The sequence below is a fragment of the Helicoverpa armigera genome, chromosome 13 (genome assembly GCF_030705265.1).
Source record: "Helicoverpa armigera isolate CAAS_96S chromosome 13, ASM3070526v1, whole genome shotgun sequence".
In the NCBI taxonomy this organism is placed as follows: Eukaryota; Metazoa; Arthropoda; class Insecta; order Lepidoptera; family Noctuidae; genus Helicoverpa; species Helicoverpa armigera.
In genome coordinates this window covers 7291487-7317048 of record NC_087132.1, presented here as the reverse complement: position 1 = coordinate 7317048, position 25562 = coordinate 7291487, and the positions used below count along the sequence as shown (strand labels likewise).

At 35.5% G+C, this 25562-nt stretch overlaps 1 protein-coding gene across 7 annotated transcripts in view; it reads right to left on the bottom strand.

Annotated features, from left to right (window-relative positions):
• LOC110370742 (dachshund homolog 2) overlaps positions 1-25562 on the bottom strand; it is a 128380-nt gene that overhangs the window by 66196 nt on the left and 36622 nt on the right. For 5 of the 7 annotated variants that reach the window (XM_049840624.2, XM_021326659.3, XM_021326666.3 and 2 more), the window contains one exon: positions 9668-9807. In XM_049840624.2, the coding sequence (XP_049696581.1) occupies positions 9668-9807 (140 nt within the window). The remainder of the gene's footprint in view (positions 1-9667; positions 9808-25562) is intronic. The other 2 variants (XM_021326663.3, XM_021326667.3) reach the window with 1 other exon arrangement.

Here is a 25562-nt window from a genome sequence, read left to right as displayed (position 1 = left end):
GAATAAGACGATGTTAATTATTTCAGTCAAACAAACATGATAAGCTTGATAATAATTTAACACATACAGCTACGTAAGATTATCCTAGTCGCAGTAATTCGCACATAAGAATGCGTGGAGTCGGCACTTTGTACACAGTTGTAACTAAAATAAAAGGAAAGCTTTATTAAAGTTTTGTTGCTGTCGTAAAATAGCATCTATCGTAAACGTAGCCTCCTAGACTTTATAACGCGGTGGTTTTAACTGGAAACCTTAACATTACCGTAATGGCCTATAAATCATATGAAAGGAATAAATTATTGGATGCATTAAGTCGCAACGAGTAAATACGAGGGTAATAAATGCAATACAATGTAGTATTTGTGATTCCTCTTCGATAAACGTAAATAAAACCCTGCCGTATAAAATGAGGATTACAACAAATACCAACGAACTAAAGGAACAAAAACGCAGTGAATCAACAAAACGTAACAACTGCAGGCTTCAGAGCTACAAAGTGTTATGGAATACAACAAATCTTGGAACGATCGGCAAAACGAAGAAACTCGAAAATGATACGAAAGAGGGCGAATTAAAACCAAATTACAGTCAGCCGGCAATCGTAGCGTTTACAATAAATACATAATTGTACGGTCAGTATACCAATGGCATATGCGATTGGCCGAAATAACGGACCGCGCGTTTGCACGATAAATCGCTCGAGTTGACGCTCCAAGTGAAACAACACAGTTTTAAATTACACTTGCTGATACACTGTCTGTCAAACTCTTATCTGCTAACTAGACTATAAATTAATTACAGTGGCAACACCTTGGTATTTTTTCTTTAATACCAATCGTAATAGCAATTGTGACTTTGACAGATCTTATAATTAGCGCTTATATCGCGAGGAACAATGAAAAGCTTGGTTTTTGCTTCGTTAGTGAACGCTGTTGCATAGTGAATAATCGCAGTTTATATTATTAGCTACCATAAAACGGATGCTTATTTATTTATAGCGTGTGTATAAAACTATCAATAAAGATTTTGCTGATAGCTGGTGTAGTGGACGAAGACACATTAAACTGTAAGTGTGTAGATGTGATAGGTCACACCATTAGAATTGTTGCTAAGTCACTTTGAAGACTTTTTACTCAACAATGTTACTTTGTATCTAGAATTAAAAAAGTTTACAATAATGACAAAACACACATTCAATTAACGTTAAAAATCCAATTCCGATGTCTTACTTCCATATATTCATTGACATTTGCAACGAGCATCTAATGAAAGAACTTTTACGATCGTTACACAAAGCGATTGATGCGTCTGGCCGAACACTTCTATACACAAGCCTGATTCGATGCGTTACAAGTTGTTTATCAGTAGAAGTACAATCGTCTACACAAGTCACGCGCCGAGTACAATCAATAACAGTAATACACCATCGCCGACAAAATGCGAACGGTCAATATCGTGAGTCAACAAGACTGACCGATAGACTGAGTTGCCAGGTGCGGGCACAGAAATATTGCCACTTATTTATTGCAAGATGTTAATTTATTGTAAAAGCTGGTCACTATTTTTCTAATACGCTAAATAATACTCTACTTAGACTAGACACTTTTGTAGCAACATAAATATTATACAGCAAATTGATGCCCATTCCTTTACTATTCTTCATAAATCATACTTTATAACCGCATTAAAATGTGTAATTTAATACACACAATATTACGCACATATTCTGGTAATAATTCTGAAGTATTAAGTTATTTCATTTAAGCTTATAATGAGGCTAACTCCCCTACATTGGCAACACCGACCGACTTATGTCTTGCCATAAACTCTTTCATTTGGCTCGGACGAGCCTTATGAACAATAAAACGTTGAGGGCTGGAGATTTGGACTGTAATAAAATATTTGCCCTAGCACACGCTAATCCGCGTCCCTTACTGACGGACGCAATTTGAGAAGTTATAGTCCGTCTGCAAAGACGTTCATCCTTCAGCAATATTACACGTTGTTACGTATAAGTACTGTTTGTGATTTAGCTGTGTTTGATGTTCGTTCAATGCTTTGGGTACAATTCATGTCATACTGTACTTAATAAAATATCATATCGTGTTGGAAATATTAAGATAACAAAACATCTATATCACTAAGACTTTTCTTACAAATTGGTTTGACCTTTCCATGGTATCGGTTTAATAGCAATAAATAAATAAATATCTTCTAAAGTCACGAATACTCGGTATAGTAACATTTGCATTTGTTGTTACTTTCATAGAATAAGCAATTTTAATTGAATAATAAAATAATGTTGCAATGAATACAGTGCGTGGTTTCGACCCCGAAGCGTTCTAATATAAATAGCAATAAAAAGAAAATTCGGCGGTTCACACCATACGAGCACATTAATCAAGTTCCCGGGAAACCGGGGAAATCTTTACACATTACCAGCCAATAGGATGGGAGTTTAGCGGCGATTCCGGACTATTTCAACGATCCAAATAAAAGTTCCTCCCCCGATGCGAAAGAGGGTCAGGCTTAATTACTCGTAAATTGACCGGGACACAGTTTTATTCCGGATAAATGCACACGAGGATAACGATGTGTCATACGTGTTATTATGTTTCGGTTACGAATCGGATATCAACTGAAATATAAATATAGCAGAATACATATTATATCTTATTACATATTTCCGCAAAACCAACTTTGAAAATGATTAAAAAGTAATTCGTAAGGAAGTGGACGTGAAAAACTAATCATATTCTACATGTTCTATTTGTATTTTTTATAAAGAAACAACTATTAATCTATTGCTGCAGTAAGCCGGCCTAATGGACACAACATCCTGAATATAATGCCTATTTAACTAGAATAATCTAAGCACCTGAGCTCAAGTATCTACTTAATGTCTTCAGTGGAATTAAATGTGTATTAAACGATCCCATAATTTTAGTTTGAAAATAATCATCTAGTTGTAGCAGGAAAGAAACTTACTATATAAAGTATTACGCTCTATCAGTCCGAATTCGTAATATTAATAAAATTACAAGTTCTACAAAGTACTTATATGTGAATGCTATTTGTTAAAAACGTTACAAAAAGGATCAATTCATCCGTGAATGTTAACAAAAGATGTCTGCCATTGTTACATAATAAGTAGCAGATACTGAAACATCCATATTTTTATTAATATCGCACAAAAGAGAGATTATCTGTCAGTGGTTTTGGTAGCAGCTGTTATTACCATGTACGCTTTTGAAGTTACACTGCTACTAATAAAATAAAATATTGACTCTAAATCAACAGTAGCGATAGGTATAATCCACATAAACAAGCTATGCTAAGCTCTAATCAACAACAGAAACTATAAATAAACAACTGCGAAATCCTATAATTAAAATATTTATTGCATGAAAAATATGTACACCAAGTTGGATTACGTAAGCCGACTTACTATAGAGCTCTAAATAATTTCTACTTAATGCTATTAATAAAATACTCGATAGTAATAATCGCCATTAACAGGTGCAGTCGTACACATATGCTCTAATTTGTAAAATATCAGAAATGTAGCGAGCTGTCGCCACTAAGAAAAAAATAACTGGAATAACTCGACGACTCCCAAGTTCCATTTTCAAACATGCTAATAAAAAAACATTTAATTGTCAAATTAATCTTGGTCGTGTATGACACTCGGCCTCTTCGCAGTTAATGGGTGTTATTACGTGTCGTCAATTTAATAACAAACGGACTTGAGTTACGGAAGAGAGAAACATGTAATTTTGAATCGAGTCGATTGATCGACAATGCGCTCGAATACGAACGACGATCGTGCTCCGGGCGAAACCGTATAGACTTGTTGATAAGTGGTTATAAATCAATCGTATTAACATAATAATTATCGGTGTGATTGGTTGAGCATCGTATCGTGATCGAGGACGCTTCTACAAATATTCTAAGACTTAATCGGCATACAGATTAGTTCGATTTAATTTCAAACGTTAATTTAATTTAACAACGGCATTTTGAGAAGTACCTATCGCGTTTGAAAATCAATCAAAATTTGCGAGTAAGTATGCACCAGACGACTTGCTCTAAAAAGTAATTGTAAGCATTAATTAAAATAAATAAATAAAAATTACTTACTTCCACAAATAACGGAATATGTATAGAATGCGGCTGGCAGACGCTTACAAAACACCGGTATTGCTAATTAAAAGAAATTCCTTCGCTATGCTTTTCCCCGGACAAAAAACGCGAATCGGCCACGACGACTGCGAGGTGTGAGCAATGTCATAAGTGGCTAGTAGAACGACATTTTAATTGTAAGCGCCGCTCCACACGACACAACGTTGGGAATTAAACACTGCGTACAACGGAATTACTGAACGCATGTATGGAAATTGTCTCGCGATGTAAACACTTCTTGTGACGCACTCACAAGAAACCTCTATTACTATGATGGCGGACGAAAAAACACGAGTTAGTTAATGTTATTACGGCTACACATAATATAGTAAATTACATCAGTAAGATAAGGTCTTTGGATGAGCATTCAATGGTATGTATTAACACGTTTGCGTAAGTTCCTGAGGTCATTGGCCACACTAATTTGATTATGGAATCGCATACCTAGTGTTTAATTTTTTTGCTATAATAACGAGGTTAGGACATACGGAATGGTAAAATGGCGATTAGGACTAATCATAATACATTATTTTGTGGTACTATTTACATGTTAAGTGAGAAATCTGAAATGATAGGCCACCTGTTATTAGTTTATCTATTGCCCTCGACGGTACGGTACGTTTGAGGGTGACATACCCAGCAATACACCGTGAGGGATGGAATTCCACGCACGATTCCAATGTTTGGAATTCGAAATACCTATCGGTAGCGACACACGAAGCAAAGAACCGACGTGTACCTATCTATTGTGAATATTACCTTATGCATATTTGCTTTAACCCTTTCGCATTTATTTGGAACGTTTCATCGGAGGTAGTTATTCTAGTCTTGTTTTCATATAGTTATGGGTAAGATTTTTCTACATAAAAGTATTTGGTTTTGGTCTTACTACGGTACAGGAGTTGTACTGTTTGTATACTACTAGTGTTTATTTAGAAACAGCAGTTTCAGATATAACTGCTACATTAAATAGATCGTCGGTTGCAGAGGAATGCAACAAACGTAAATCTTTCATTAAACAATTCAGCAATAGCCACTTTCAAAAATAACTGGCACGGAACATTCTGATTCTGACATATGATGTTTATTTGACAAATCGCAGGACGTTTGTGCGCGCACGCAACTTGTCAAATCGATATTTATTGCGAAATATCCCAATAATTGAAAGTCGATAATCGATTTAATCGGCAATGCTGATTGGTGGCCGTAATCAGCAACTGCCGGCGCAGACGCACGCGTCTAAGCGCAGGTGGACACAAACGACCTCACTTTTCACACTCATTACCATACAGGGTTACAACAAGTGATGGTCCCATTGAAACGGCGTAATAACGACTGCTTTAATTAAAATGTTAATTGCTTAATTTTTATTGAAATATCCTGTATGGAAGACTAATGTAATGGGGGGTTATTTATTGATGCACTTGTAGGCCACCGCATATTTTTTTTCGAATTTCATTTCGCTACGCGGTATAAGAAATGCGTTAAAGCGGTTCTGAGCCGTCAATAGTTACCGAACAGCATAATCTTCGGCATTGCGAATGCGAGTAATTCCAGCCAGTTACTAAGAAAATAAGGTAAACTTCTTTCTGTTTCGCGCGAAACTGAAATAATTACCGAAGTATTTTCAATTAAGTCATTAATGTAACTTACATTACTATGTGGTAGGTAACTGTTATAGTACAGTCAATTATGTTCTTTTTCTTACAATTTAAGTATCCCCGAGGCAATCTACGAGTTCGTTGTAAGAACTTACGGGCTTATTATGCAAAAGTGACTGAACTATGCAAAACTATTTTAAGTTATAGAAGTAACAAAAACTTCAGGAGTTGACACCATGATGTAGGTAACTAGTTAACAGGAATATTGTAGCTACTACTTAGTTCTTTTTGTGGTATTTTTGTTTGAGGCCTCGTTTACAACTGCATAAGTGCATAAACTTCATATTCCATTACGTGTCATTCGTTAGAACGAAATGTCTTTTTAAAAATGCATACCTACATACGTTCATTTATGCAGCATACATAAATAGTTATGATAAAACGCCGATATTCAAATGTAAGTCGATCACTACTTAGTATCCGCAGTTGTCGTAAGCAGCTAACACTTCTCGAGTTGTTTCGCATCGCTTCGGCGTTTAATTATTGTTGCCACCGCGTTTATTATTACGATTTCCTTATAAGGGGCAACGGCAATTTGTTTGATTACTTCCAATTGCCAGTTGATGTTTAAACCATTAAAAATTGTAAACGCAGCCGTGGATAGCAAGAAATTGCTATGATTGCCGACTCTGCTGGTGTTTATCGTACGTTCTTGCAGCGTTCGATACGGAAATGGAAAAAATGGGCTTTCGATTCACTGATTGTGGAGAATATGCGCTTTTTGCGATCCGATAAATGTGCAATAACGTTCTGCGTAATAAAAAACGCGACTTAGATAATGATCGTCTGTTAGTGTGTGTGTTTTTACAAATGGACATTGTAACAGACTTAGAAGAAAATATAACAAGGCGATTATAAGTTGTTGTCAGTACCTCTTTAATTGAATGCATATTCCAGTATAACTCATTAATTGAAAATTATCCAGTGATTTCCAACAATTATCTTGCAAATTAACATAAGATAGTTGTAAACTGCAAAGAAAGTGTTAATACCTGGTACAGATTCTACGTGGGTATGTCTATTTATCCCGTCAACCCGTGTTGAATAGGGGTACGAGAGAAATTGATTAAGAATTTGTTATCTTAGAAGCGGAAAAGTAGCTGACAATTAAAATAAACACCTTTTGTAGTGATAGATACTTACATCGCATAAAATTTACCTATAGGTACGTAAATGTTATTCTATCATCATAATTGTTAAATTTAAGTGCACTATGTAGTTACCACTAAAGATCCAATAGATAAATAGAAGTGAGATGCTCTGATTACGCAAAAACTAAGTTACGTTTTCTAATGAAACTTATCATTACATACAACACAAAACACAGACAAGGAAGATGTCACACACTTTCAGTTCTAAACATCAGGTACGATTGGCAGACTAACGACGAGCTATAATATAATGTAATTACCGACATCTTCTACTCATCATCTATCATTACTAGGTACAATAATCATCAATAATATAATCAACATGAACACGAGTATCAATCCAACAAACAAAGGCGTGAACATACAAGAGATTCGTAAATTGACTGATCCCTCCTTCCCTTAACATAAACAGGCAAATCCTTACTTAATTTCAGTCGCAGAATTCAATCAGAATGTAAAGCTTTGTGCCCCAGCGAGTAATGTTATAATGCCTTACATTATCCCCCCGCTGTATCCGACTCGCGGCGACACCGTGCCGAACCTTTAATTATTATCAACACATCATTTTCATGGCACTTTCTAAAACATTAGGGCTGTCACTACGTCCTTCATCGTACACGTCAAATATTTCATTTATTAAACTTTTGCTTTAATCACTCTTTTGTATCTTTATATCGCAACATTAAATAACCATAAATCCTTGTTCTACGATAATTTTTATAATCCCCAGACCATGTCGGACTGATAAAGTTTTGTAATAATTTGCACGTCCAAGATCTAAATTATGACTTGTAAATATAACATTAAGGAAAGGATGAACTGCATTCTAATGACTCTTTAAAAATACATTTACGTGAGACCTTTATCAGGAATCAGAGTCGTAACGCGGAATGAACAACGTTTAGATTTAGCACCTTAAGATAACCATCGCTGGGTAACCCTTTCAGCGAGCACGTGGGCCGACACATCCCTTTCGCGCATTTCATATTCCTATTTCCATTCCGTTCAACCTTCGCAGGAGGATTATATTCTGCCTCCGATGTTTTCGTATCCTATTATTTCACAGGGTGAAAATGGGCCACCCGCCACCTCACTCACTCACTCAAATAGTGACACCCCTCAAATACATGTGTGACGTGTACAGATTAGGTCGGCACCTGTGTGCGTGCACCTTCCCAGGACTGTTCTGTGTGAGTGTGCGTTTGTTTCATCAACTGTAAACCACTGTCAACGACTCGTCAAAATAATATTGGCTTAACGCCGGAGCCCGTACAGATATGGTACATGGAAACTTGATACACGCACGAATTTAATTAGAATGGCTTTAATATTATGGGTCATGGAAAATTATGTAACAAAATTATAATTTGTATCATATACCTGTAGGTATTAATTTTTAAGTTTGAACGCGATTTTTCCCTTATGATTTTTTAATTTCCTTTTTCCATCTTAGCTGATTTGATACTTTGAAGGAATCAATTAAAATTGTTGTATTGCAATCCTTTCATTCACATCACATTATTTTTTACATGAACTCATTTCTCACTAATAATAATTGAAATATCAAAATCAGTTAAGATCTTCATGCACACCTCTATAGGTAGATACAGTAACAGACAGAAGAAACGAGCGCTTCGCATCTCAAATCAAACCCCTCGCGAGACCATCCATCTTCCCACTAATTGTAAAATAATTAAAACTAACTAAGCATAGATGGGATACGAAACATAATAACGAGAAATGATACGAATGCACGAAGAACGAGGGTCGCGTGTTCAACAAAAAATGTGACTTGTTTATGGAATGGAAACGCAATAAGCGCAAAACAAAGCAATGCTTATTTCAGCCATGAGAGCGTTTCGAATTGCAAATTTCGGGAAAAAAGCGAACAAACTACACTCAAAGTCAAATGCGGCAGTGCGCGATAAGCAAGTGCCGCTTATGCAAGATCACGAATGTAATTGCTCCCTTGTCTGGCACGACACTTCACGCCGGAGCGAGACGAACTGCGCCTAATGCACACGAGCAACAGGGATGGCGAGTGCCAGTATCAACAAAGCCGTAAGCGACAAAAATGATTGATTGCTAGCCGTCTTGCGCTGAGCTCTATTTAATCACTTTATTCCCTTTTCTCCGTTTGTGTTGGGATAATTTTGTATTTGTGTAATTTGTATACGAAATGAGCAGGCATACCTCCCGAGAAGACGGGGATTCATATCCGGCGCCTATCCGGAGCTTACACAAACCCGATTTTGATGTTATCACATGTCATGGTACCGTTTGTTTTGATTTATATTACAAAGCCAGATTAAGTTGAGATTAATCTTTGGGTTAATAACTTTGTGTTTAATTCGCATTTTACGTCATCATTGGAAAACATAACACACATTTGTTATGGTGAGAAATTTGATACTGTTGTTTTCATCCAGTGCTTTAATTCTAGTGACATCATATCACACTGTTCAGGGGCGACCCTCATGGAAATCTAGTCTGTAATTATCGTCCCTGCTTTGTGTTGCAGTCTCACTTTAATTATATAGCCATTTATTGCTCTGGTACACTTGTTGGCCCATGCATACTTATGACAGAATTATAGCAAGCTCCTGATAAAAGTCCGCTAAAGATCTTTTCCTTTTATAGACCTAACTACTTCATTAAATTAGTGAAACTTACCACTCATATGTCCGTTTTCATAAGGCGAGTACTCCCCGTTCTCAAGGCGGTGCTTCTTGAACGGGTGTCCAGGGAACTGCGTGGCTGCGAGAGACAGGCCCACTCCGGACGCGCGCTTCGGTGGTCGGCCCGGTCTGGAGCTGCGGACATAGTAGCACGTTACTGCCGTTTAAGATGATACACTTAACCTATGGAGGATGGACCTAGTGCTAAAGAGAAATAGAATTGTATGGGTAAATGCTCAAAAATCTTTAAGGCTGTTTATAAAAGTCTATCTGTTTCTTCAGCGTGAGTTCGGGAGGGTATGTAGATTCCTCACTGAACTACGCACGTATAGTTGCAGCCCAGTTTAAAATGCTGAACTTAACCTATGGAAGATGTACACTAGAGGTACATCTTAAAGCTAGTAAAAAATTATGTGCAAATACTCAAAAAATCCTAAAGAGTTATTGTCAAATCTTTCGGTCCCTACATCATTAATTAGGTCAGATATGATAACTACGCATGTTTAGTGGCATCTTGTATTAAAAAGATAGTCGTTTGGTAAAACCTCATTTGAGTATTTGGACATTACTCGTACTTGTATGTAAGAATTACAAACACTCGTTGATTGGATTAAGAAACATGTTTTTATGTTATCCAAGCAATACAAGTTAGCTTAAGATTACATAGGGGTATTTGCAGACTTCTTATGATTAACATAACTGCATGCAATTGCTATTGATTTATTACGACACTTAATTTTCTATTTAAAATAATCATATCGATCTACTTAATTTGGTTGTCGATATTGACATGCTAAATGCTGATAAAATTCACGTTGACTTTCAGAACGTGTCGACAATAAAAACTATTTAATCATATACATTTGAAGACGAATTAATAATTATTGGTGTAAGTATAGCGCTAAGCAAAGTTAATAACACTTAATTGTATAATACTTGAGTAATTACAGTTTTGATTTACTAAAGTAGTAAATTACGTTTGTCAAGTGCATCAACACAAATCACTCAATTTATTAGCGCAATAAAGTCACAGACGTGTGAAAAAATTATAAAGCTAATTGATAAAACCGATTCAATGAAAAAGCGAGCATAAAAATCTAGTAAAAAATCGATCAATCCGCTTTTACACATAATTCATTCATTACCATTCAGTACCTGAGTACTATGAGGCAAATTCTCATAACAGCAACAAAAGAACAATAACTGAAATAGTCATTAATTAAATTCAATTAAAAGTGAGCAACGGGAGCTTCTCATGCGGTATCTTTGCACTTATCAGATAAATCAAGTTCAGTAAGGGTGGCTGCAGATTTATTTTTATTTATTTCACTCCCCTAAGATTTAATACCGCAACACGTCTTGGCCACAGTTTCCACAATTTCACGCTTATTGTTTTCCCATCCGTGATTTATGTTCACGTAATAGACAACAGTATTTCTTGGACGCAATAAAGTTTGTCACCTAAATCTTTGCCCTTAAGCCTATTGCGTACTTGCGGACCTAAAACTTTGTTTACCTTTATTGCTAGAGTTAGGTACTATTAGTTGGCGAGACAATGAAATGGCACTAGTGAGTCATTCGGAAAGTCTGTTATTGATAGCGCTAAAATATCGCCTAGCTTATGTCGGCCTTCAAGTCGAAATGACTTGATCAAGGAATTGGAACTAACGACTTTGTGAACATATTCATAAGTTTTACTTTATTAGTTTGACTTTGGTATTTACTACATTGAACAATACAATTGATAGCAATTACAATTGACGTTAGAGCTGTTTTTGCTTGTTTCAAAATAATGCTGGGTCTTTCCACTTAAGACTGCAATGGATACAAAAAGTCAAACTATCTAAAATGGATTCCTAAAAAAGAACTGGGTCAAGTATCATCATTAAACAACAATCACTACTAGATAAATATAAAGAGTTATCTTACCAAAAACTGAATATTTTTTAGGAAAAATATCACATTGTGTGACCTGTGTCCAAGTGAAATACAAGGAGCTAGGATTTTGTAGTGTCTGTAGGAGTCATAAACTAACACCACATTCTTAGTGGCGGAAGACTGATAAAAGGCAACTACGAGATTTTCCACGGAGGAAATGCAATCAGAACCAAACGGATACCATAAGTTTGTTGCTGTACCTAAAACAAATAGACCCGTCATACAACAATTTTAATTGGTATGCTATACCATTAGAAATAAATATATGGACAGCAGCAGCTAGTTGCAAGTCCGAACTAATTGGCGGCGCGAAGTAAGATCAATTACAGTGGTAGCTAATCCTCACTATATGACGACTAGGTACCATCAGAGGCGTCGGCCAACTTCGGCAATTATCGGGGGAGCGATGCTGTTATCATAGTATCGGCTTACGCAGAAACTGAGTCTCGCCTATTTATTTTTATGTCAGCAACCGTCATTATGAGACACTCCATTAGCTTGGATTGCGGTGAGACTCGTTTTCGGTTACGCTTTAGGGTGCGATTGTATGGTGTGACAGTTTTTTTTCCTTCTTCGTTGCCGTCAGATAAAGGGTTTGTTATTTTGATGACCAATTCTATTTACAAAGTAACGGACCACAGCAGCTAATACCAGAAAAAACGTTACTAACAGACTCGAGTTTTCTGTCATCTCCGAAACATTTGACTATCGTCGACGAACAATTATAAAGTATAAATAGTTGGAATGAACTTCAAAAGGCCGCACATAAAAATTGATTTTATTTTGGGTGCAGGCGAGTACAGTCGGGAGCAAAAAAAGCTGAACACAATCGCGGCCGCGACGAAATCGAATATTGAAAGTGTCGAGGGACAGAGATAAGGCGAGCACGTGCCGCTCCCTTGCCGCCACTTAGGCCATACCCGTAATCTGAATACCGCAAAGCTCACTGCGATAAACTGCCATTAAAAAGCGTTCGATTTATTACCGAACGATTTCCGAACGATTTATACGGGTGTGCGAAGTCGAGAGAGTATCATAAACCAGAGGGTCCTAGAGGGTAGAAACTTACTCAATACTTTGTATCTACGAAAAGTAATGGACTAATGTGATAAACTCGACTATAATAGCGATACTAGTCACACGACAGGACTAAAGATTTTGAAAGTGCAACTAACTATCAGCAGTGAACAGGTAATTGAAAATTGTTTTTTTTTTTTGTTAACTTACTTAATTTTTCAAACCTTCAGAACTTTGTTTTCTAAACTAAAGATACTCTTTAAAATATGTTTTTTCTTGGTAAAGTACCTACTTCTTAGAATCCATTTTATCTTAAAAGAAATAGCGATGTCTCTATTGCATCCATATATCAATAGCAAGGGATATAAAGCATTATTATAATACCACATTCTTAGCAAAATTTATAAAATCAAACACGATTCCATTCTGTACATCATACTCTTTCCTCCGACCAACCCTAGTGAAACTAACACCACGTATAGTTTTGCTTTTTGTATATTTGCTTGGCAATATTCATCACTCACCGCCCGTGTCACTGATCAAATAGCACCCACAAAGGAGTCCCCAGATATTTCTGACAGATATACCCTTGATAGATAGTTTCACAAACATTACTACACAAATCCTGACGGATACTGTAGAGATAAATTGAAAATCTGTGGTACATACAAAGATAAAGTTGCTAGCGAACGTGACTTGAAATAAAACGATACATCGTCTAAACTAATCGGGAGTAACTTCAATCTTCATAAAAAGCTAGGATCTTAAACACATGAAGCTACTAAGTATATAAACAGTATGATCGCCATCGGCTCACTATGAATAGACGGTGCTCTTTGTTATTATATTTGTATTACTATTCTCAACTCTTAGTGGACGTGTTCACACTCACTGTTAATTACTGACACTAAATCATAACATTCACGTGGCGTAAACATCCTTCCTACTACAAGGTAGTTTTTAAAAAAAGTGTAAAGACCAAAAACAGCTCGCTGACAGCTTATTGTAAGCTAATAGTCATAATCTGTGTATTTTATGTTTTTGTTACGGGAGCGTCCGATTATTTACACGTTACAGCACTACGACCCGTATGGGAATGTTTACACATTAAATTAAAAACTCTTTTTAAGTTTTGTTGGTCCAAATTTATCCTTTTCCCGAAGGGCAAGTCATCAGGAGAGATTGTATCTTATTGCTATTAAGTTAAAGCTTATTTTCATACGATACCTTTGTTGATACTTAACGCTTCTTATTTAATGTCACTGTTGTTTTATTTGCTTCGAATTTGTCGTTTTAGTGCTATTGGATTAGTAGCCTTTTAATAAGATTGTAAGGTAGCTTTATTTACACATAAATTATTTTGACTTAGTTAATCACTTCAAAGTTTTCAGTCTGTAGAAAGTATACTTATCTAGGATATCCAGAATATTACGTATTTCTATATACCTGGTAGTTATGCAAAGATTAATCTAAGTCATTTAAAAAAAATCGTCTTTGCCCTCATCATCTACATTATAATTAAAAAGTACACAAGTGTCTATTTGATTTATGCTTCTGGGCACCTACATATTTATCGAAGATACCACCAAGAACCAAGAGCACGAATTACTCTACATCCAGTTTGATGCATTATTTCCTTTTCAAGTTAGTATCTCGGAAACACCATATCTGGGTATTACACCAAACAATGAGGCTCTGTCTTAAAAATGGCCCAAGAATCGGTAGACAACGTAAAACAAACGCACGTTATCTTATCTAGTGTAAACTCAAACGCAGTAGCAGTTTGTCTTGGGTTCAGTGCAAACATGATAAATGATTTCGGTTCAAAAAATCGTTGCTCTATTTTTTCCTAAACGAGTTCCGGTCGAGATGTAATCTCTCCTTGAATAGAAACACCTATTCACCTTGAGAAGTACCTGAGGAAGAAGAGAGGTCCGAATTATTGATACGTCTCATAACTCATTTATTTCCACTACACTATAAGTTACAATTACAGATTCTAATAAACATAAATTTGACAATTCTGTCCAAATGACGAAACTTTCATCATTAAAAACAATGTTTTAATAAAACCAAAAGAAAAAATGTAATTGAAGCCAAAAATTAGAGGGCACTAAGACAGTAACAATAAAAAGTGAAAGCAAAGCCGCGTTTAATTGTGTCGTAAAAATAAAAATTAAATAAAAAATGCTTTGGGGTGGAAAAGTTTAGCGACCGTAATTCTGTAGTACAATTATATCATGTTCTGTTGCAGCAAGATGCTCTCCTAATGTTACCTGTCCCAAGGGCGAGGGATGCTTTTTAATTTATTAAAACTTAGTTTCTTATTTCGTGGAAGTAACCTAATACATTATACAAGGAACATCTAGAATTTTAACATCAGCGCACTAAACCGGAAAGACGTGTTAATTTGAATTTAAACATTACAAAGCGTTTTTAAACTAAATCATACATTAGATTTAGCTCTAAGTAATGTGAGCAATTAGATATGCAAGAACAAAAACAAACTCAGAAATTATAATTATGACATAAATCTTGTAGTTAAATGCATACGGCCGTCAAGAGCAACTTTGTATATATTTGCATCCGAAATAAAAATTATTGCAACGTTTTAACAACAATTAAATGAAGCATTCTTTGGATTTACTTAAATAAATTCAAATCATCGGAAAGAGGGGATTAACCTCCATGACTCTATAGAGCAACAGCTCGGTTTAATAACACTGTTCTATCTGACAGTACAATCATAAGTTAATGTAGCAAGTCACCGCAACAGTCAGGTAGCTGCTACGTTTCAATTTCTTCGAGGCATTTTATTTACAAAACTAATTACGTTTGTCTGATAGGGTATTAAACAGCTCCCGGTGCTTCACTTGATTCGTTGACAGTTAATAAAGACATTCCAAACGTAGTTTAGATCTTAGTCTATTCCGTCTGCGATGTGATCGCTCCCTGATGAAGTTATTATCGCCTCTATTATTTGTTTCTTTTTTCCACATTCGACTGTACCATTCTGTTAATCATCGTCTATATAAAATGTCTTATTAGCGATAGAATTAGATACATAAAAATATTAACTGGGTCGGACACGTTTTTTTATTGTTACTTTTTTTAATTTTATTACTGTTGGCACGAACATCATTGTCGGCACGCCACGTGGTCCGGATAATTGAAATGTCCAAACACTAAATTTATAGTTTGTACAACGTCACTATTTCTTTTTTATTACTCCTATCGATGTTGCTCCCATTGATCTAACATTATTATATTGGACACGTCTACCGCCGGATCTGTTGCCTTGTGACCAGAACATGTGTACTTTTAATTACTAACTAATAAATTCATAACATGTCTATGTATTTTTATTAAAATGTCATTTATAATTTACATACATTCATATTAAACATAAGACCCGTTTTAGTACAAGAAAATGAAGGTTGAGGGCGAACTCAATAGAAATAATATTAATCCAACTTCAGAAACAAATGTTCTAGCAAGAGAACATTAAAATCTTAAATATTAATTGTAATAAGAGCGGCGTAGTCCCCAACATCCCTTTCTGCGAATGCTGGGGCAACATAATCAGCCCCCAAGGGACAACCTCTTGTAATTAGCGGCTGTTCATTTCTTAATTTCAATATTTAATTACAAAGGAAACTCGATGACTGCTTCGTATAGAAAGAGACGTCATCTTCAGAAAGTCTTTCGAATCGGTTTTGTTTCTAATTCGCTTTACAGTATCGTTTGATATGGCTTCTTTATTGTTTCTTTGGCTGCTGTATCAAAGGATGCTCGAGTTTAATCACTTATCTGGACAGATCGTACTTCTTTGTGAAGTACTTTTTATTCTTTCAAATTGATTTTATTGAAGCTTGATGAAAGTGGAGTTATTTCTTCTCTAATGTTTAATGTTACTTGGGACGTATGATAGACGAGATAGAATTAATATAACTTTATCTCGAACACTGAACAGCCATCGTACAATTTCCCTTTTGTCAAGCCCTATTGTAAGACGTAATGGCTCCCGACATACTGTCGTTTTATTTCATTTCCCAAGTCGCTATGAAATTCCCTTTTAGTATTACCTGTCTAAGGATTTCGCAACTTAAAGACTGTCTGGATGAATTTTGAATGATTTTAGATTAAAAATACGAAGCTTTAAGAGTTTCAATCAAAATCGTAGTAGGTCTATTCTTAGAAGCATTGTTGTTCTTTTGTTTTTGTCATGTCAAAATTTTTGTGAAAACAATTTTTGCCGTGGTGTAAAAATTGTGAATGTTGTTTCCCTTTGTGGTATTTTTCATTGGGCACTTTTCAATTGATTCGGCATCAGTCGAGATGCGTGCGTTTGGCACGTTTTGTTATGAATCGTTGACGGCTGTTGGTTTGGACGTGTCCATTCACGCTCGCCCTGTATTGGTGGATTGTTTTGTTGCGTAAAATTATACAATTTCTGGCCGGGTGACCACGCGCGGCCGGCCAACACCACTGTCACGCCCTCCGCCATATACGATTGAAAATGAAAAATCTATTATTATGAGTTTTAACAAAAGGTTACTGCTCGGACTTTTGAAATTGGTCAAATGAAAAGCTCTTCCGTTGATCAAAATAGCTGTGAGAATTTCTAAGATATATTTTTGAGGTACCGTTTTGGTAACACGCTTTTAAATAGTCTTTGACTAATTGATTTACGTATTTTTTGCTGTTGGCGCCAGAAGTTGTTAATTTGGCAAAATGTTTTCTCAAATTAAACTTTTGGGTCTAAATCGTATTTTGTTATATTTTTTTGATATTTAATAGTTTTCTATTTATATTGACACGCTTCATCAAGAATAATCGAAAAGTTTTGCTACCGTTCCCGGCGTTTGTAGTGGTTTTTTTTTCTTCCCAAACGGTCTTTTGTAGTTGTAGAAAAAAAAACGTTGCGGCCTACCTGGCCATCAACAGACACAGTTAGTAGGTTCCTAAATTAATTTCCTCTAATTCTGGCGACTGATACTGTCGAGTCATAGAGGTCGCATGCATGCCATCAGCGGCTTTTAGCTCCACAAAGAAGTTCGTTTCAAAAAACTACTAGAGCTTGTTTTTCATCGGCCACCATTAGAGAGACACTTGAAAGATAGATGCAGTCGTCTTTAAAACGCTTTCGGAAATAAATAAATATACGCCACTGCAACTAGTGTTGAAGTTGTTTTAAACACAGTACATGTATTGTTTAATTTGTTTTTTATTTCTATGTTATGAATTCGGACATATAATGTTTTTAACATTGTTTACATGTAACATTGTAGCGTTCCTCTCTTTATTCTACACTTTATCGTCCACTGTTCTGTTTTAACTTCTTATTTTCAATGAAAAATTAAAATAATCAAAACATACAAGCTTAGAGATTTGAAACAGAATAGAGTCCCGGACGTGTGATCGTTCAGTGTCGAACAAAAATAAACGTTATGATTTGTTAAACAGGTTATTAGAAAAACATCGGCGCTGTCGACAGGGAGTTTGGAAATAAACTATTAAAAAACGGTCAAGTGGGAGCCGGCTCTCCTGTAAATAGTGTTCAGTACATGACTCATTGTTTTTGTACGTGAAACTTTTTATTGTTAAGGAATGTACGGATTTATCAGAAGCGCAAACTGCGCCACTTACATACGAAACAGATGTAAACTTCATAACTAACTGTCTAATTGGTAAATGTAGCAGAACACAACGGTAGCTCGGATTATTTAGTATCCACCGAGCACTTTGATATCATTCCTCACACACCGCACAAAGGAAATAGACAAATATTCGAAGATAAAAGTTTTACGAATCTCAAAACAAAAGTGGGATTTTAAAGATAAACAGAAGTTAATCATAAATCATGAACGTAATAGTTACATTCTGACGCAGCGTAAGTACATCTGAAAAATCTTTTGTTTGATCAGACTCAAACATCTGGATGTTGAACAGAAGTTCATAATAAAATATGATGAAAAAATATGTTAAGTCCTTTTGTATCGACCGCTTCTGTCTATTTTTGTTCGACTAGGAATCTTGATACTTTACAATATTTTTTACTGGAGTCAACTGTAGTACAAGTTGTAATTACAATTTTGTAAAATAATAATTAAAAGGGTTGAAGGGAATTTACAAAGTAGTTGCTTTATAAGAGCAATTATTTCTGTTTACGAGACAGTGCATAATAAATGAGAAGCTATAGATGTTTAATCTTTATCGTTTGATCATCGCCAATCAATGGATAAAACATAAAATTGCAACTTCCACCCTTCGGCACTGTAGTAAAACGCTAATTGCATTTGTTATATTCAGTATAAAGAAATACAATTAGTGTCTGTGAATAATGACGGCGTCACGACTCCAGTCAACGTTTCACTAAATGCCAAACGTCTACTAGACACCACATTGATATCTGATACCGGTTCAAGTTATTAGACTTGTGTGTCTTTTTTTCAACATTTTTACTATTGAGTGGTTAATATATCACATTATATCTGAAACACAGAGCTTGATATGGAGACACCTTGTATTCTACGTTTAGAAACTGATGTATTACGGATATTGTATTAATTGATATTTTACATTTATTGCAAACATTATTAATGATATTTTGAATGTTACACTTGGTCGGAGGAAGCTTTATCTTCATACTACATCACTGACTGTATACTCGAATGATCTTTAATTTATTTTCTGCTTGGCAATTCATCTAGCGTGCCCTTTAATGTGCTCTAAGCATGGAGTTATTATTGAATTAATGTAGAATGTAACCCATCCGTATCCACGAATATTAGCATTATTTAACTACGGACATAGACAAGACGAAACCCAATTATAATGGAACTCACAAGCTATAACCATAGACCATTATGCCAATTAACTCCTGTAATGTATGTATTACTTAGGCCCAGCATTGTGTTCCGTTCCAAATTCACTTGTACTTATTGTCAATTTATTTTTATGACGTTGTTAAGTTTTTATTGCTTGTCGATTGTAAGAATGTCAGCTTATTTACATTGATTGAATGTCACGTGAGCTGTACTTTTGTAAGTAAAAAACTTGTCTCAAAAACCTCAGTTTATCTAATTGACAGTTAGCAAAATATAGTTCGTCAAGTCATTTAATAAATCCTTCATAAAAGTTTCTTCGAGTTTCGAACTAAGTTCAACAAAATCCGAACAATCAAATATCAAGACTGTTTGGTTAATCATCGAATTGCAGCCGAAACGTACAGCAGTGGTTCATAGTAACTCGGTGAGATTTGTTTTGATAATACATCATAAAACTATTAAATATTGGATCGCTGAGTGAGACTACCCGCTACTGTTTCCACGTTATTCTCCAAGTGATAAACGGTAGCGACTACACATGTTTTGTATAAAAATGTTTGACATAGAGGGAATAATAACCTAAGGAATGTAGCACGTTACTAAATAACTTTCAATATGTTTATACAAGCGAGGGATAAGAATAGGAAAGAGGTGTTTCGAAAGAGTTTGTTGCTCGTCAAAGTGTATGACTTGGACCATAGGGAACACTGATCATGGCGTAATCGGTTTGTTATTTCAGCGTTTAGACGATGTTTAAACCTTGTTTTGTTTTGTCAGAAGCATGTGGGAATCATTGTATTGTGTTCTACATCCGGGTTATGATTGGTTCGTTTGATTTTTACTTTTAGATTGATTGGTCATTTCATATCTTCTGTTTTTTATCAACTTCACAGGTATGGGTGGAGGAAAAATTTCTTTAAAATTGTATAAATCATTGTTATGAATATTTTTAGAGATTGAAGCAGACTCAAAAATAAAACACACTGGATTTTGGAAAATTACTTTTGATAATAAAAGAAACTAGATATTGAAACCGGATACCGGATTGTCTGTATTGGGGACAGACCGTGCATTTATGAGACTCCTCCGGGAGTCGTAAATGTGACAGTTACGTTTTGTCAGTCAATTGGACCAATATTGCAGCAAACTTATTGCACATAGCTCACTGTAGATCTGTACCAATTTCATATTTTATTTCATTAATATCTTTGCGTGACTTAATTATATGAACTCCAAAACTTCTCATATAAAATAGAAGAAGTGACATCACCCCATAAAACCAGAGTTTCTGTACTTTCAATAGGTAGTCTTGGCACAGTTTATCTGTTGACGTATGTCACCCAGTCCAGCTACCTACTGGCTTCCGTTCCCATCTAGCTTATCTAACACAAATATGACAAATTAAACGAATCTTAAAAAGGGTCCCAGTAGTTACACGCCACAATGGGGTATTTAAACAAAGATTTAAAGTCGTAACTTGGTTTATCAAACAAAAGTTCTTATGCTTGCCGCGGAGAACGTTTAAATGAATGACCGAGATAAAGGAGTTAATGAATGAGGTTGTGTTAGGACTAAAATCTTAGTAGAGAAGTAAATTTTATACTTAAAATAGGCACTTATGAAAATTTTTCACTCTAGCTTTATGAAATTGCAAAAGAACTTACAATAGGTATTTCTATAAATAAATCCTATTTGAATGAACTATAAAATTAATACAAAAATCGAAATTCAAAAAAGTCTAATCAAATAAGCCAGCTATATCGATTTGATACAATTGAATTTTAAAATTCAAAAATAGAATAAAGCACGGCCATCTTTAATAGGCAGAGCTGTCACTTTGGAAGAACAAGTTAATAGACGTAATCAATTTGCTCGAAACCGAGTATGAGAATAAAAAAACACATAATATTAAGCTGGCCGGTCACGCGAAGAGAGCTGTCAAAATTTAACTTCTCACTCCATAAGGTTCAACCGTAACTGTATGTAGTGACTTTTTAAATCGCCACGATTTTATAACTGTATTTTAGAAAATCTTTCTTTAAAAAGAACTGAATTTTAAAACTAGTTGGTAAGTTATTAAAGAGCATTATATTTGTCATTTTCAACGTAACAATTAAGAAATTTGCACCCGGTTTTATGCGTCCTTATTTAGGAGCGGCTCCGCTATTTCATAATGAAATGAATAAATGCAGGCAATTCAATTAAGGCTCATTACAACCGGCACTTTTTTCATATGTGGGGCGCCAATTGCAAGGACTGTATGCGTGTCATTGGTGCATTTTATTTTATTAACATTAATGGGCGCTTGTTGGAAAAAATACGTTATAATTAGGAGAAGTTTTAAAATGTGGCTTACAATTTGTAGGTACACTTACAAATAAAGTTTTTCATTTCTTACTTTTTCTGTAAGTTTTGTTTCTGGATCTTGGTATTTAAATTTATTGGCAAGACAAAAATGCACGATTTATTAAAATTGGCACCAAAAGACTCACACTTAAACAATTGACATTTAAATTGAACACCGTAGGCATGTTTTGTTTAAAAAAGGACCCCTGCACAGTGCTCATCCCGTAGCACCTAACGGTACAAACATGCACAAAACTAATGAACTTCATATTTCTGTTACAAACAAATGAAATAATTGGCCTCACTACTTTTAATGAACACTGAAAGGCTTTAATAGGGGTGTAATTGTTCATATTGTAACAAAAAACTATCGGAAAGCGTGCTCGAATGTAAAGAAAAACGGTAAAAAGCGTATCTCGCATTGCAGTTCCTCTTATGGACATAACACCTAGTTAGTGGCTTATTACTAAGCACATTCACATTGAAATATACATAGCTAACCTTTAGTGTCACAATTAGATCAGAAATACTCGCTTTTAATGATTAATGTCCACTGATATAGGACAGACCATTCTTCAATGGGAATTAATCCTCATTAGGCACACATTTTTTAATAGCTCTACTAGCTTTTAACTTAGAAAATATTTATTCTCTTAGTTGTGTCCATTAATCTCATCAACAAAGATAGGATTAATATCTCCCAATCACCTGATTGGCTAATTAGCCAAACAAACCTGACTAATTAGATCTGAGATACAATTCACTCTCCTATTGTACAATCATTACAGTTGCATATCAACATGTTTCCCTATAAGTAATATTGGTATGAATGCAGACATCAACTTAAACCATTCAGATATGAATGGTTTTTACGATCATGGTTTCAAAGTAAGACATATGAATAATATTTTATTGTTGGATATTATCATTAGGTTTTATCAGGTACTATATTTTTTGTATTTGTCACCTGTAACAAAGTATAATAATTCCTACATATTCTTATTTATAGTGAAGGTATGTACAGTCGACTTCAGGTCAGTGGTAACAGTTTCGTAGGAAAATCGTACTTATTACTATTGAGTTAAGGTGCATGACAGTTACCACTGATGTGCAGTCTACCGTACTTCATCACACAAACAAAAATAGGTTATGAATTCAATCCGACCTTTGTAGAATAGCTGGCATCAAAAGCTTCTTTTTGACATTTGACATTTTAAATTAGGAATTGAAAAATGGAATGAGTGCTAATTGTGTACAGATACGTTAATAAGTAATTTGAGAGCGCCCCAATGGTCGCGTGCCGCGGTCTGTGGTCGGGCAGCTCACTGGTATAGTTACCATGCGATACTCGCCTTATATTGGGTAATAGATATCTTTGTTGCAGTTTGTTACGTTTTGTGGTCATTCTAGCTAAGTATATTTTTATTGTACGAGATAATTATTGTACAATCAAGGGAAAGGAGATCTTTGTAGTTATAATGTCTGGTATAAACATGATATTTACAACTACCGTACCGTATTTAGAATTAATTAATTACAACTGAAAATTGCAACGTCGAGTCAAACTTACAAAATTATTAAAATCATCGGAAACAGCTAGAAACATAAAAAGCACCTTTCACAATAACACCAACAGCCATAATTAGATGCTAACTCAAAAACAAACCTAGACAAGTAAAGTGCAAAACTTTGTAAATAAACCTCCCTTCGCGACAAACAAATGAACATTGAAAATCACTATTTACAATCACATTATGGAACGCACTCTTTCATATTGCTGCTACAAATCAGAACGCACCCCTCTAATTAAACTGCCGGCACTAAGTCAACTTTAACTATAGGTAAAACTAGCCGATGAATAAAAGCACACGTATAATTTACTTCTGCAATTGTCCCGGACTGTTTGTCCGAGGGAGAACCAGCAACTAGGAATACTAAATATTGGGAGCCCGGTAATGTTAACAAAAATTCAAAGGTGTGAATTGTAAATGTGTGGGTTAAAATGGCAGCAAAAAGCTTCAAAGACAAGCTTTTACTGTACTGTATTTAAAACTTGTAAAATTAAGCTAAAAATTAAATGAGTTTTGGGCTCTATTTTACTATCGCTATTGTGAGGACCTAATGGCATGTAGTGCTCAATGCCCTAACAATTTTAATTATTTTCACTGTACCACTGTGAATCATATGAAACCAACCAATAGTCACTATATCACCTACCAGCAACTACCGTATCGAATGAAATAATAATCGAACCTACGCGACGTCCATTCAATTATCCCTGAAAATTGAGGCTCATTAAAATAATAAAACAGCCGGCGGCAGAATCAAATTGAATGATAACAAAAGCTCGTGTTAATTCGAGGCGACACACCGTTTTGCCCCTGTACCCTGTACCTACGCAACTACATTAAGAGCTAATAATCGTGCAAATAACTACATTTGCTCCACGTCCAAACAATTAAAAATACTCACACATCAATGAAACAGAAATTGAAAGTGAAACTCGATAAAATGATTACTATATCCCGTAACGCAATCAAGTCAAAGTCAACGAAACACGAGCACCAATTTAAATAATTGAAAGAGAGAATCAATAAAATCATCAGGCTGTTCCATAATCATCTGCAATATCAGTGATTCACACGACAGTCCGATAAAGGCCAGTCCACATGAGCGGAAGCCCTTGTTTGCACAATAATAGCGTCCGTGTGTCAGCTTCTCAATGCAACCCCAAATGCAATTGTGTACATTCGTGCGAGGATTGAGTTACAGTGAATGCGATGGAAACATTTGCATCTAGCGCCCGCACTCCGCTGTGGAGAGGACCTCGCTAATATCATTATTGGTGCAGGTGAAATTATTGTTTCGATGGCTAGCGTTATCGATATTTCGAGCAATGTGATATTTATGTAAGCTCAAAAATTCGCCAAACAAACAATATCATCTATTTGTAAACAATATCATCTATTTTAAAAATATTTTTCTGGCTGTGCGTCATATATCATAAACGGAGCTTTTAACGATTGACCATTGACACTTAAGTAAAACTGTTTATTAGGCGAAGCAAATTTTGATTGTGATTGCTGAACGCCCTCTCCATATTATCGATAAGCTCGCTGCCACTATCGCAATTACAGTAACTATAAATGACAATTGCCAGCCAATAGCATACGTACGAGAGGCGAGCGGCCCCCTATTTGGTGATCACTTGGCGGCACTGCCTGGTCATCCCGCAAATTGCTCTTTCCCAACAAAATTGTCAATAAAACTCATCTGATTCGCAGTTAAACAAGCGAGCGACATTATTAATTTATGCGTTGTAATATGGCGCAAACGTTGGCGTTATCCCGTGTAAATTATTAATAGTGCTGGGGTAAAAATTAAGCTTAAACCGAATGGGTAGTTTCGGCCATAACGCTCGTTTTATGTTTCCATGTGCAGATTAATATGTTGTTATATCCTGTGACGAGTCAAGCGAATCGGTTTTATTGGCAATCGAATTCGTGCGATGTTGTCATATATCGATTATATCAACGACAGAATTGTCAATGTGTATTTGTCGAATGACTGAAGTCATTTTATTTTTAGAACTGTGGATTTCATTGGACGCAAGTGTAGCTGTGTGACCCGGAAATCTACATTGGAAGTAGTAAGATCAAACAAATGCTCACCTCGCGGAGATGAAACACAAAAGTGAATAGCTCCCTTGCGATTCACCTCTGTTGTCTTAAGAGAAAGCGATTACACAAATCTGAAGAA